At 41.1% G+C, this 14,321-nt stretch overlaps 1 protein-coding gene across 1 annotated transcript; it reads left to right on the top strand.

Annotated features, from left to right (window-relative positions):
* Positions 1-7,885: 7,885 nt before the first annotated feature.
* Positions 7,886-14,061, top strand: cfap92 (cilia and flagella associated protein 92 (putative)). Its single transcript, XM_036531767.1, has 11 exons — positions 7,886-7,895; positions 8,047-8,156; positions 8,605-9,494; positions 9,611-9,805; positions 10,091-10,382; positions 10,553-10,633; positions 10,753-10,965; positions 11,725-11,794; positions 12,066-12,274; positions 13,399-13,568; positions 13,846-14,061. The coding sequence occupies exons 1-11, from the start codon at positions 7,886-7,888 to the stop codon at positions 14,036-14,038; spliced, it is 2,433 nt and encodes an 810-aa protein (XP_036387660.1). The 3' UTR covers positions 14,039-14,061.
* Positions 14,062-14,321: the final 260 nt, after the last annotated feature.

The following is a 14,321-nucleotide window of genomic DNA, read 5'->3' as shown; positions in this document are numbered from 1 at the left end:
GTATGGTTGGGATGTAGTGGTGATATTGACCCTTACCTGATTTTCTAGAAATAATGTGCCTTTCATTCTTCATGAAGAATCAGTGGGTTGCCATTCCATGAATGTGTGGGATGCAACTGACAACTGAATGCACAATCAATGAGTCCAGTCCCCTTTTCACCACTTTTATCCCACAACACGGGGGTGGAATTATACTCCCTGTGTATAGCGGTTTGTACCATTTAAGGTGTTACGAGTGGCAGGTCTGAGTGGAAGCTGTCTGTTGATATGCTATAACCAGCTACAAATACAAACTGGAATAGTGCAAACTGCTGTGCATTGGAAGTTGTACATCCATCCTGGCAATATGATGTAATATCATCACAAATGTTTCAGGTCAATGTATAATTTAACTTAAAAAGTTAATATCATCTCAAAGTGCCAGAGTAATGACTGAAATACACCCCTTGACACAGAATGTCATTGTTGGCTGCAGGCAGTCAATGTGCTGTTCATCGCTTCCTCTTTGAAACGAGTAACACCCAAACTTTGGGCAACAGTTTGACTTTCTTGACAAAAGTGACGCGTTTTTATAATATGCTGTCACAATACATGTAATGAAACATTTGTTTTAAATTAATTTCCTTCACTCCTCACACTGGGATGGCTTTAGTAATAGTCGATACTTCTTTCCTAATGGTAGCAGCTCCGATGAAATCGTAATGATAAATTATGGATATTGATTACAAAGCAGAAAATGTAATCACCGCATGCTCATTTGTTTGCACTGGCACTGACTGGAGTGCACTGGCACTGACCAGCCCTCTACGTATCTAATGGTTTCTGCTATGGCATATAAATTACCATCTAGATAAAATATACATGAATACATAAAGTGCATGTATAAATAAGTATGAGTATGTATGCTTGTATAAGTTTGCTACTTTAATATTATTTAACTTGACTGTGCTTGCAAGGTTATCATGACTTGGCATTTGACCAGTGTGAGCTATGAATGATTCTGACTGAACTGCAACTGTAAATAACAATGTATTTTTATTAGACTTATGATTATTCTCATTAGTACAGGCAATAAGTACGGGAAAAACAGTAGCAGTGGAAGTAGCAGCAGCAGGTGCAGTAATGAAACTAGCAGTATCAGTATTTAAAAAGTCATAATTCCTTGCAAAACATTTCTGCAAATAATAAATTTATACTTCATCGAATAAATACACGAGACAACAAAGAATGACAATGTTACAGTATATACAGCACAAACCAATTTAGTTCGGCCATTTTTACATATACACTAAATAATATGTACATGAGGAATGAAGTAAATAAAACCCTGATTTTGTAAACATAACTTTCCCTATTAAAAACGTATCACTTACACCTACACCAGACTCGCACACCTGCAGACCGACTAGCTGTGATACCAGTTGCCAAGGGGACCTTCATAAATTTGAGAGGGGAAAGTGTTTGAAATTATTCCGCTAAAGACGAAACACCACTCGAAGCCATTTTTAAACAAGAACCCCACCATCTAGCAATAAAAGATGTGACTGCATAAAAAGCAAAGAGTAGTCTGAATGTCCTGGTATATTGTTAAAGTCTGCCGCGTTTTAAACGTGGGGGACTATTTAGCGCAGCGGAGGTTACAAATAAACAATGTCACACTGACGCCAAACAAGCAGCTGGTTGCCATTGAGAAGTTTGTTTGAGGACAACGTGAAGTTTTGTGAAGATATGTCTTGAGAGCCTAAAGAAATCGAAGAGTCAGTATTACCTTCCAGACGAGAAGAATACACTTCTAGAATATGTTTAGGATGGAAAACAGGACGGTAAATGTTTATTTTAATTTTAATTTATTTACCTTGCACAATTTTAACCAAATGTGCCTTGCCCTTTGGCTTGCTATCTTTGTGCTATGGCTAGTTTGCAGATTTGATTTTTTTTAAATGTGGAAACAGGAAAGTACGCATAAAATACATTATTGGAGTCAATGTTTGTAACTTTTTTCCGTGGCTTGAACATGCTGGTTCCATTAGTTGACTAATTATTCATTTCTCTTTATTTACTCACATTGTTAATGTTTGTCTCAATGTTTTGTTAATGTTAATCGTGTTTATTGATGGGTTTTGCACAACTGACCTACATATTAATCAATGTCCAACTTTTTAAACATATCCACTCCATTGGTGGGCAATTTTGTTTTATTGTTTGTGATCGAGGAATAATGTTCTGTATTGCATTACACGATACAGCTCCCCCAAACTGGAATGCCCCCAGACCCAGAAAATGACCTGCTAACATCACAAATCAAGGATGGACACAGTAACCTGAAAGCTGAGAAGCCTCATTCAAGTTCAGCTGTTGTCAAAAATACAAGCAATGCCGAAACCTTTGAATCCAGAGGTCCATGCCATGAAGTCACCTGTACAGTCAGTATCGCATTGGCCATCCGTAAAGGTATTACTGTTTTTGTAAAGGAAATACAGTTGTTGGCACTGCTTGAAAATATTATGTAATTTATTACGTTTGACATTTTGAGAGGACAAATATTAACACATTTTTATATATTATGTATATTGTATTGACCCTTCTGTTTCTTGGAAAACAACCTCTCACGGTCCTGGATATTGTCTTTAATTCTATTCTTACTTTATTTAGCAGCAGAAGAAGAAGAAGATCCAGCTGTCACCACAGAGAAGAAGACTGAGAAGAAGCAGAGGATTTTGTCCAGCGGTGTAATTGAAGCCACCAAATCACAGGGATACTACCACATAGAGTATAATTTGCTCCCCAGTGATCCAGAACCCACCAAGGTTGATCTAGTGTTGTTTGGGTTAGCTGCAAAAATTTACACGGAGAATGAGACAAAGGTGAATAACAAGTGCACCTTCTGCACATGACCAGTAACAGTGTCTCAGTTCATTGTGATTGGAAGTAAATGGCAAATGACACGATATATTCTGAAGTGCTTGCTGTTTTTTAGCCATGCAGTGGCTCCATAATAATCTGAATGGACTAATGGAATGGCATTGGATTGTTTTTTTGTTCACTCCCTGGCTGAGTTACACCAAAAACTATACAGGCCATTGCATACTTTACCCCTTCCCTACACACGCTCAGCAATGCAGGTATTCTGCACTGCTTTCATGCCTCATAGATCAGGAATACTCAGTGAGCCCGTACTACACCATGTATGAGTTCATATTGCCACTATTATATATAGGTTATAATATAAGTTATAGGTTATTATAGAACCTTAGATTATGTAATGGCTTCATTTTTTATTTTAAACAAAAATTCATGTGCATGTATAACACGTAAATAAACCCTATATATAATCCACAAATACTTGGGGAACAAATGAAAACTTTTTGAGAGACAGGCAGTGCAGTTTCCGTTTGTTGGGCTTGCTTTACTCCCATGAAATATTTAAGCGGTTGTAACCCCTGAACCCGGTTAATCAAGCGGGATGGTTTAGGGTGACACTTAATGGCCTGTCTCTATTTTATGGGTCAGATTGTTGAGAGGCTGCTTTGTGTTCTTCATATTCACATATAAGAAGTACTGTTGACAGGGCATGAGAGCACTTGATTTATTTATTTAGCTTTTGCTTAGCAGTCGTTTTTTCAGGATGACTTAAAAAGCTGACCTAAAGTATTTCCTGTATGATTATTCATTGAAGCAATTCATGCTAAGTACTGCTATGGAGTTCAAGGGTACAGTGGCATGGTATGATGCTGCACTTAGGCATTGAGTAATTGAGTAATTGTGTAACTTTTGAATTACAAGTTCAGGATCATCTGTGTTGTATGAGTAGTGGTTAGCTATGGGTTAAAGATATTTATTTTATTCTAACCCAGCCCTTGAAATTGGGTGTTTGTAACAGCCAGTTTAGATTTAATTTTGTTGGCACACTTTGGAATGAACCAGCCTTGATATCCTCATACTACCACATAGATCATAAGTGTTGCCTTTCATTTTTGGTTTTTCAGTATGACAAAACACAGATGTGAATTTCAACAGAAATGGAGAGGATAACTCATAGGAAAAGACAAAATGCCAAATTAAGCATGTTTCCTCCTCAGGTTTTAAAACCGTGGCAGGAAGAGGACCAGATGTGGATTGGCTGGAGTCAGTCTGTGAAACTCAAGGTCACAAGGGACTTGCTGATCAGAATGGCCTCTCATAAGGTCACCTTTCGGGTGTGGGACACCAAGGACAAGGTGTCTGCGAAGGCCCGGTCCGACAGACCCAGAGCATTTAGACTGCCTCAGGGCAGGAGATGGGAGGATTCTGATCGCGTTGGTATGCTCTTAAATTACAGTCTGCTCTCCTAATTATTCTTATTTTCTGCTGACCGCTCCTACGGCTGTATACTTCAGTGAATTAATAGAATGTGACAGGATGTTTCATTTTGTGTTTCAGTTTAAGATAAACACGAAAACCACACACCATTTATTGGGCAGCAGATGCCTCCTATTAATACTTTTGAGTAGTCCTGATGCTTTTCATATTGGTAGATCAGCAGCAGACTTGTGTTCTCTATGTTACTGACCACTGCCCTGTTCCGTGAGAGAATCCGCTAATGACTTTCTTGTGTGGAATTCCGGATGGCAGGCGGCCCCCCTGACTGCGAGGCGGCAAAATCTGGTAATCATTCCTCACATCTGTGACTCTGCAATGGCTTGTCTCTGTATTTCATTGCTTCAGGAGATCATAATGTTGATAGCCCCATTGAGCATAATGCTTTTCATGCTACAGTATGTGGTTGACTTTTATACGACTTTCTAAATGTGTGTAAGTTCATCTGAGTTCTAATTTTGGTTATGTTAATCCTAATGAAATACTGTTGTAAAATGTGTTTTTTTAAGGTGCTGTCAAGATTATGGTGCAGAAGCTGAGAACTCTTTTTCAAAAGGAAAATCCAAGGACCACATCCTCTTCAAATGAACAGGGCAGTGCAGCTTCAACTAACATTAAGGATCCCTCTGAGATACGGCATGTGACAGGTGGGAATATTTTACGCAAATAAAAACTATCAAGTTCACAATGGCAACATGAGGTGGACATACTTGATGAGTATCAGTTACAGTGGTCTCTGCCTGGCATTTACAGGTGCAGATTAGGAAATGCAAGCCTTTCTGAAACCTTAGAGAACACACATTGAAATTAATTGTTTGTTTTATGAAAAGCCTCTGGATAAATTATTATTAAACCCTCATCAGTAAAATTTGTAAAAGCTGTTTTTCAATTTTGACAGTTAAGCCTAAACAATCCACTGCTGAAGCTGGGATCAGGGAGAGGGTCTCCCCCTTGACTGTTCCAAATGCAGGAGAATCAGCCGCTGCAGCACGAGAGCATATTCACAGGTACAGCATATGTGTGTACAACTACTAAACACATAGCTGCTAAACTGGGACCAGCAGACTTTTCCTGGCTGTCAGTGTGGTTACAGAAGTCTGCCAGAGGTGAAGGTTCTCAGCTCTGACCCCTGAATTTGACTCAGAAACCAGATGTTGCATGGGGTTTTGTGCAGTAGTTCCAGTAAATATGTGTTCTTGTTTTAAACTCTTCTGAGCCTGAATAAACACATTTCAGAGTTAAAATGTTTTAAAATGTGCACTTCAGTCAACATGGGAGGAAGTGGATATATAGTATTAGAGCTCTGTTTTCCATTAAGTATGTTTCTTTGATTGCATAAAGACACCATACAGGTTGCAGATATATTTTGTTTTAGTGCATAGTGCTGCCTTTGCATTGTGAAGTCCCTTGTTCCAAATGGAACAGAACTGTTTATTTTGTCCAGAACATACTATGCCTCCCATTGACTTAGATCAGCAGCTCAGAGTTGTCTTAGCTCCAGTTAATCAGCTGTTGGGAGAAATGTTTGGCTCTGGGCTGTGACTTTGAAGCATTCATCCCAGTCATCAGTGTAATGTGTCAGACTTAATTTGCAACTTATCAATTGATATACTGTGGAGTGCCCCTTTAAATTATATGATGCATTTCAATTATGTGAGCAATTTGATTTTTTTCACAGTTGGACTGTTAGTTTTCTGCCAAGGTTTTATTGTACTAGCACAATCCAAAACACGTTCAGAGACTTGGAATTTCCATCAATGATTACGTTCCAAACAGATTTTTAGGAAGAGCTGCTTCTTGTGTTGAGTGTTATTAAATCTTGAACATTTTCTACCATCTGATGCAAGGCATGACTGAACTATTACCCTATATCATATATGTAGATTTATTGTGGTTATTGAACACACCTGAAAAACACACATGTTGCTGTTGTATCACCAATAAATAAAACAAAATCCAAGTTATAAATTACTTTGTAACTGTTAATTTCAATTACTTTGATTTTTCCTCTGTAAGGATCTATATGAGCAATGCTGTTGAAGTACAGATTTATAAAATATTGTCTAAATGTAGGATGGCAAGGCCATTTTCCTCAAGATATACAAGGTAGACTACATTGTTAAAGTGTCATGTTTCAGACCCAAAAAGCACAACATTAAACCCACCATATTGCTGATAGACAAGCTCAGCTGTTGTGTCACCTTTATATCCCTCAGTTGTAAAGTGGAGCAGGATGTGCTTTTACCTGATTCGATGAGCACAAAACTGAAGACTGTTCAGGAGCAGGAAAAAGCACCCAATGTATTGAAACCAACTTTGAATAAATACACCCGGGATAGAACCTTGAAAGATCTGCAACTAACAAGTGGAACAGCCATTGGTATGTACAGTACAGTAAATGTAGATTCTATAGAATAGCAACTGGTGCTATTCTGTAATTTTGTGAATCATTCATTATTCACAGCATCTTACTATGTAAGTCGTTATGTGAACCCGGGGTTTGGATCCCTGGTCATTTACACAGTAATGGTCAGGTGCCTCTCTCTTTCCAGACCCTACAAAGCCCAGCTGTGTGGGAGACAAGTCTCTCTTTTTGCCCAAGAGAAAGGCAGTCAGGAGGGCCCCACAGAAAAGTGTGGTGACGAGTGAACACAGCAGGAAGAAAGGAGCTGCTTCAGTCGAGCTCAGTCTCGTCCATCTGCTTGCAGGTGCCTGCACAGAAGTTCTTCATTGTTACTGTAATTATAGTCATGTGGCTTTTCTCTTTGTGTTTTCACATTGCATTTTTTGGTGATATTTCCTAATCTGGAGTGGCTACTATGAAAAGATTAACACACCCACTGATCGATAACTACTGCACCACAACTATTGGGCTAATACATGAGCATCACATTTGCCTGCTAATATTGAACCCTAAACTTATGCACTGTAACACTGCTATATGCAAATGTATAGTGTAGTAGGATATGGACAGCCTGCTTAAATAGTAATAGCCATATTCTTGTGCTGCCTGTGGTAAGGGGTGTAATTTTGTGCAGTAAGAGGTGCACTGTCTCTTATAAAGGGGTGTAGCTGCTTGTGTCCTGTCTGCTGTGAGGGGTGTAACTGAGCTGGAACTGCCACTCCTTGTGAGACTTTGATGCTGCCCATAGAAGCAGCCCTATAGGCCTCTAATTGGCTGCAGAGTGGCTCCAGTACAAGCCAGACATGGAGCACTGCTGCACCATTTGCTTTTGATGTGTCTCACTTACAGTCACAGTGGGAGACCTCGATGAAAGCCTTTGCCAGGGAAATATTCAAGCCTTGCTCTTGTAAACTGCAACCAGACATAGTTTCTTTGTGGCATGCACATTACACGGTCAAAGCAAGCTATGTAGTCCTTTTATTATTAAGTATTTCTTTATTTGACCAAAGACCCTTTCAAGATTGGCATGTAGAGAGTTAGTAAATGTCTTTGGATTTTCCCAGTGAAGAGCAAATTACAATATAAATGTACTCTTTGCAACCGTTTAGTGACGTGGTTGTCAGTATGGGCAATGGTGAGAATGATGGCGTAAACATAAGGAAATTGTAACAATAATTCTGGATTTTGTTTTGTATGTTTTTGAATTTTAGGAGAGAAGACAGTAACAGACTGCCTGGGACCTTCCACTCCTGGTGCATGTGAAGGCCTTTGCAGCATTTCTGTAGACAAGCAGCTCATTTCAGAGGAACTAAAAGTAGAGCTGAACCCTCTGGTCATCAGAATCCTGTCTGCTTCCTCTATGCCTGCTTCTCCTATCCCCTTTCATGTACTAAAGGTACCTGCTACCAAAAAAAGGTTGTTTATGTCAAAGCTGATTTTGACATTCTTTATTTTGGAGAATGTTTTTCAAAAGTGTTTGTCAAAATAGAAAAATCTGGGACGAGCTAACCCGTGGTTCTAATTATTTCCCAGTGAGTTGCAAGTCATAAGACATTGTTTTCACTGTTTGATACTATTAAATTCCATACATTGTGCATTACCTAACATATGAAAACAAATGTAGTCCACCCTTACATCTTGCTTGAATTAAACACAACTACATTAAAGGGAAAAAAGTGCATGTCAGTCCTACTTACAACGTACTGTGTTTGCCATACTTGGATAAAACAAGTCATGTTTCATCTGAATGCCTTTGATTAAAATTTGAGTTTGGGCTGAAAACACATGCTGTTTGAACTCCTCTATGTCCTGACCCTAACTCTAAGCCTTAAAATTCTCCCCAGGAAAAATGCTTCCCAGTCTATTGCCAGTATAAGTTCCACAACATGACTGTGCACAGGACCAAAGGCCAGCAGCATGGTGCAAATGTGTATTTTAAGGATGTGAACGTGATCCTGACGGGCCTGCTGAGTCCCGGGGAACTGCGGGAGTACCTTGGTGGACCTCCGCTAGAGATTGAGGTCCATGACCGGGATAGGAAGCCAGAGAGGCTTTCCAGCAATTCTGCCTTGTTCGGTGCTGAACCGAGCGATAACCAACTGAGCAGCAAACACACAACCCACAGCATCTTTCAAGATCAGTACAAGCTGTGCAACCCATGCGGCATCGCAAAGCTGGACCTCTCTGACCTGCTGCATGGGCAAAAGTGTTTCAAAGTGAGTGTGCCAATTAACAGCTCACCTCCCTTGCCCCTGGCAGGAAAAGAGGGTGATGAATGGGACGAAAGAGCACTCGGAATTGCAGGTGTGGTAGATGGACCCTTGGACCTGCCGATGCCAATGGGACATTACCATGATGCCAATTCAGTGTTGAAAGTGCGGATTGAAATAGCATGTCCCCTAATCAATGACAGCAGCAGCACTGAAGGGTGTGGTCCAGGTTGCCCCTTCGGCCGCATTATTTACATGTTTAAAGGCACCACTAGCATTGCTCCCACCAGGCTGAGGTCTGAGATTCTGAGAATCAATGCTGCAGCATTTCAACTGGAATCTTATGCAGAGGAAACAATCGAGACAGCCCTATCCTGCTACAAAATGAATGCCAAGGAGAGGGAGAGCGAAGGTTTGGATGTTGTCACAGGATTCCACGTGCTCGATGGACACATGCAGCTCTTTGTTCTCGAGGGACTGAAGGATGGAGCCATCAAAAGACTTTGGAACGCTATTCCGATAAAGTAAGACATGAGGTCTTTCTTGCATTACTGTCGAACGCTTTCAGCTGTTCTGTCCATTTGACCGAAATCATCATGTTTTGGACTTGATTCAAAGATGCTGGTGTGATGTGTTCCAGGCTGCCTGGTGGTGAGGAGGGGCAGGTGGAGATTCTCTATAACTCAGCGCTGAGCTTCTCCAACAGGCTGTACAGCACACTGGACCTGAGTCTGCGTCCAGTCCACCTCCACAAGCAGCTGGAGCTCATCATGAAGGAGTCTGCAATGTATGTGAGGGACATGGTTCCCCTGGCCTGCCTCCAAGCTCTGTCACGGTACGCCCTTCACCCTCATAGTTCACAGATCCAACAGCATCTAAGGAGATGCATTTATTTGTTTCCTCATATTAAAGCTGAGCTGCACATTCTTCTGGAGCCATTCTCTTAAACTGTGTAAATTTATTTTTCTATTCCATCTTGAGTTCTTAGTTGTTCATAATCCAAATAATAGCAATATATACATTAACATATCGTATTTGTACTAAATGTCCTCTGGTAAAGCCATATGATGAATTACATGAATTATATCTGTCTTATCGTTGACACCCTAATGTGCCATAGACTCAGCCTTCTGTTCTGTGTGAAGAAGCTGAAGGACGTGGTGCAGAGTGGTCTCTTCCCCTCAGCTGAGATGGTCCTCAGTCTGAGTAGGGAATTTGGAATCGTTCCAAGGAAAGGGGCAAAAGAGATGACCCAGGCCGAGGCAGATACCCAGGCTGCAGCGGAAATGTCACTGCAACGTGCAGCAGAAAAGAGGCGTGAGCCACTGGATAATTACAATTTCAAGTACATGGAGTGGAAACAAAACATGGAAAATGAGCAGCTTCATGGACACCGCAAAGACTTCATTCAGGTTTGTTGTTGTTGAAGATGAATTATGGTCTGGTGTGTGAATGCCATACAACATAAATCATAGCTGTTTTATCTACAATCTAGGGTAACATCGAAGAGGTTCACCAAGCCAGTCTCCATATACAGAGGGCAAAGCCTGCGATGATAGTGGCTTTTCCGGCTCTCGGTCAGGTGGCTTCCAGCTACAAGATCCAGGTTCCGTTGAACACCTCTGAACAGGCTCGAGAACTTCTGTGCCAAGAGATGGCAAAGGTGTGGAGCTCTCATACTGCAGTTAACAGCAAACACCAATTCCACTTCCTGCTGTAGCCATTCTGTTACTGATCCAGCAAGTTCCCCAGTTTTTATCCGCATTGTCACTTGTCCTCCAGGAGCCTGTATGGAGATTCTGCCGCAGCCAGGAGTACCAGTTGGCCTTAGCGGACACAGTAGACCTTGAAGATGAACGGAGGGCCTCTGTGGCCAGGTCAAAAGCTGCTTGGCGCACCTATGATGGCTTCAGATTCCCGGGGTTCAAGAGCAGTATCGAGTCCAATGAGCATCCCTGCCAGCCTGACCAGGCACGGGTGGAGGAACTGAGGAAGGTGCGATCAGTGTCCTGGTCAGGGTTCCCCACGCACATAGGTTTCAGGTTACACCCTAGTCCCTCTGGAAGAGGAATGTCATGTTTATGGGCATTCCAGAGCAGTTATGCAAGAGGATTGAGTTTTACTGATGTTTTCTTCCCATGGTCCCCTCATATGAAATAGCTGGAGCTCAGAGGGGTATTGGATGTCACTTAATGTGACATGGCTAATGCCGAGTGATTTATCATTGCATGCTGTTGCTCAAAAGCTATGGTATGCCACTGCTTTATGTAATCTATTCATCCTGTAATATAGTGCCCTTATGAAAGCAAGGGATCTGTTAAAACAATTATGTGTGATGCTTGAGGACAATTAAGTAATTTTAGAGCGCGGGTAATGGCAAAGCAAACACACCTCCTCGTTATCTACTGCACTATTTTAAAGCAATATAGTATTGTCATTCTCATGGAGGGTGTATTTTGTAGCTTTACCCCAGAGAATGAACTAACCCTTGACAACCCTTGAAATTCCTCTGGTGTTCCTTGAGTACTGTGCTTGAGTTTTCTGAAACTACACATGATCATGCACATGTATAAATGGCTTCTCTTCATTTATAGTAGAGTATGAATGTTTTTTTTTTGGATTCCCTTTACTTATAGCAGTGCAGTAAATGAACGTTTCCTTTACTACCAGCCCTGGAGGGAAAACATCTTGCATGGTAACATCCTGAGACCCACATTGACGCGGGACACATGGTCCTGGGCTGCACACTTCCAGGACTTTGAGCGATATACAAAGCCTCCCTGCTTCTTTGGATGCAAGCCCCCTGTCACCATTCACCTGGCTGGTATGGTGTTCACATCAGTGTTATCAAAAAGTTAGCTTGTTATCATTTTTACTTGTTTCCTGTTTCCTGTATGCCTTATGTTGTGGAAAATGGTGGTAAACTGCCTTGCTCAGGGAGTGTTTTTTATACTCACTTGTAATTTTAGTTTGAATCCTGCATATTTTACTCTTGCAAAAAGGCAACTGAACTGTCATTGAGAACACAAGAGGAGGGTCTTGTGGACATGAATGGTATTTACACACAGTACTGAGTTTCTGTGCCCGTCTTCCAGAGCAGACACTGAAGCAGGAACAGCTGCTTACTGCCAGTGCACAGTACCACCAGAGGGCACTGTCAGATGAGGGTTCTCCAGGGGCCCGGACACTTCCAGAGTTTAAGTGCCACATGCGCATGACACAGGGTAATCTGGGCAAACTCCAGGACCTGCTGAAGGACAAGCCCATGAAGTACTCCCTGAGGAAACCAGGCATGGTCCTTAAGGTAAAGTCTCAAGACCACAGACCACCTGCCTAACAGTCCTGACATTCACAGCTCTGTAGGGTGTGTATCTCTTTATGAGGAAATATGACTGCAGGGAGCTGTATCAGTCCTACACCTACTCATGCATAAATGATTTAGTGTTCATAAACAGAGTTTCTATGTAAATTCTGTATGTCATTCATCTGAAAACTGGCATTCTGAAAACACAGTCATATTACACAGTCAATGAGTAACAACTCAATAACAATAACTATAACAAGGGTTACAGTGATAAAACACAGCTAAACATTAACTAATATCTGTTGGCTCCCAAATATGCAAGTATGATTTGTATAGAAAAGTTCTGACAGAAATCTTGGGGGTGGTCCACACTTGTCCGTGTCTCTTCACTTGTGTAAAGTCTTTTGTGCTATTCACTGGCAAGTCCAGACAAATACACACGTCAATCAAATGCTGGTTCAGACTGGAAATTCAGTTTGATTAACAAAGAGGAAATACTCTCACGTACGCACACAAAGAATGCAATTGCTGCTGACTACACTCAGGAAAAACAGACTACCAGATTCAAACCATGTGAAAGTCATTTAAATGCCTTTATGAGGTGCCTGGAACGCTGTTCAGGATCTGCTCAAGGTTTCACCTACACAGGCAGTAACAATAGAAGCAGTGTGTGTGATTAGATGTCTTTAGGATAAATAATGCCCTATACAGAATCAAAAAAAGTTTATGTCCATTAAGTTATTCTATACATATTTTTTCATCTGTAGAGTAGTGATCAGATGTGGCACTCCATTAAAATTCATTTAAATTTATAGTTTTCAACATTTCTGCTGAATTTATTACTGCCCAGGTTATTACTGACCCACCAAAACAGATCTAGTCATCACCAGACAAGTCTCTTAAAACACAAAGAAGTGCCACAGGAGGTGAATGTCATCTGTCACATAATTTATTGGTGTAGATATGGAATGCAAGGTCTTAATGGGTTAAAGTGACAGTGTGCTGCTTCTACACGAAACACTTTAAAGCTGAGTTGAGTACAAATGCAACTTATGAATCCGACCTACCTTACTTTTGTTAGTCATTGGGATGATAGTTGCTGACAGTTGTGGCGGTGCTTGCAGCCTATCCCCCTGGTGTCTGTCATCCAACACCCGGAGGGGACAAACCCAGACAACTTTGAAGGAGAGCACAGCCCTGCCTTCGCCCCAGGACCCCTAGAGCACCACAGCTTGATGTGGGACAGCAATGCCATCCCACGGAACGACACCCAGCACAACAGATTTCACTTCACGTACGTCATTTTATCCTGCAGTTTCACTGAATGAAGGGTTGAAACAAGATGGACAGTGAGAAATTCTATATATATGAGGTTGCTGTGACATTTTAATATTGATGATCCATTGTTCTTCATCTTTAAATTAATTCTGACATACATGTTGTGATCACAGGTATGGTAATACAAAAGCAAAGCAAAAAACAAAACTAACAAATTAAAAATGAAAACCAGAAGAAACAAACCTTGATTGTAAAGTAGAGGACTAATTAATGGTCTTTGTTACATGCTACAGAGGGTACTGGAGACCACACTCGTTCCAGTACAAGCGGGCGGCTCTACCCCTGACTGAGGAGGAGAAGTCTGCACAGCTTTTTCAGCAGCCAGCCACACCTCCCAAGACCCCTGCCTTCGCTGCCCAAACCCAGCCATCTGGAAACATTGTGGAGACCAGAACCTACAACAGCATCTACTTACACGTCATCTGAGGAATACGGCTTCCTTTTCACACCAGTTTCAACTCCATGGCTGTGTGTGGCATTACCATTACACTACAGTACTTTCAGTAAGAAGCACTTAGGTGGTGTCGTACAAAAGTTAGTTGAAACTGACACAAATCACAAAACCCTTAACATTGAACAGATTCAGTAAATCATTACAAACGCTTGTCAACACTGTAGTACTGTAGGTAAAAAATATATACATATACTGAATTTTTTCTAATGTAGTTTGTGCCAAACCATTCAATCAGAATTATGTACACATTTAAAT

The sequence above is a fragment of the Megalops cyprinoides genome, chromosome 6, assembly GCF_013368585.1.
Source record: "Megalops cyprinoides isolate fMegCyp1 chromosome 6, fMegCyp1.pri, whole genome shotgun sequence".
NCBI lineage: Eukaryota > Metazoa > Chordata > Actinopteri > Elopiformes > Megalopidae > Megalops > Megalops cyprinoides.
The sequence above is the reverse complement of the archived record's forward strand: the minus strand, read 5'-3'. Positions and strand labels throughout refer to the sequence as shown.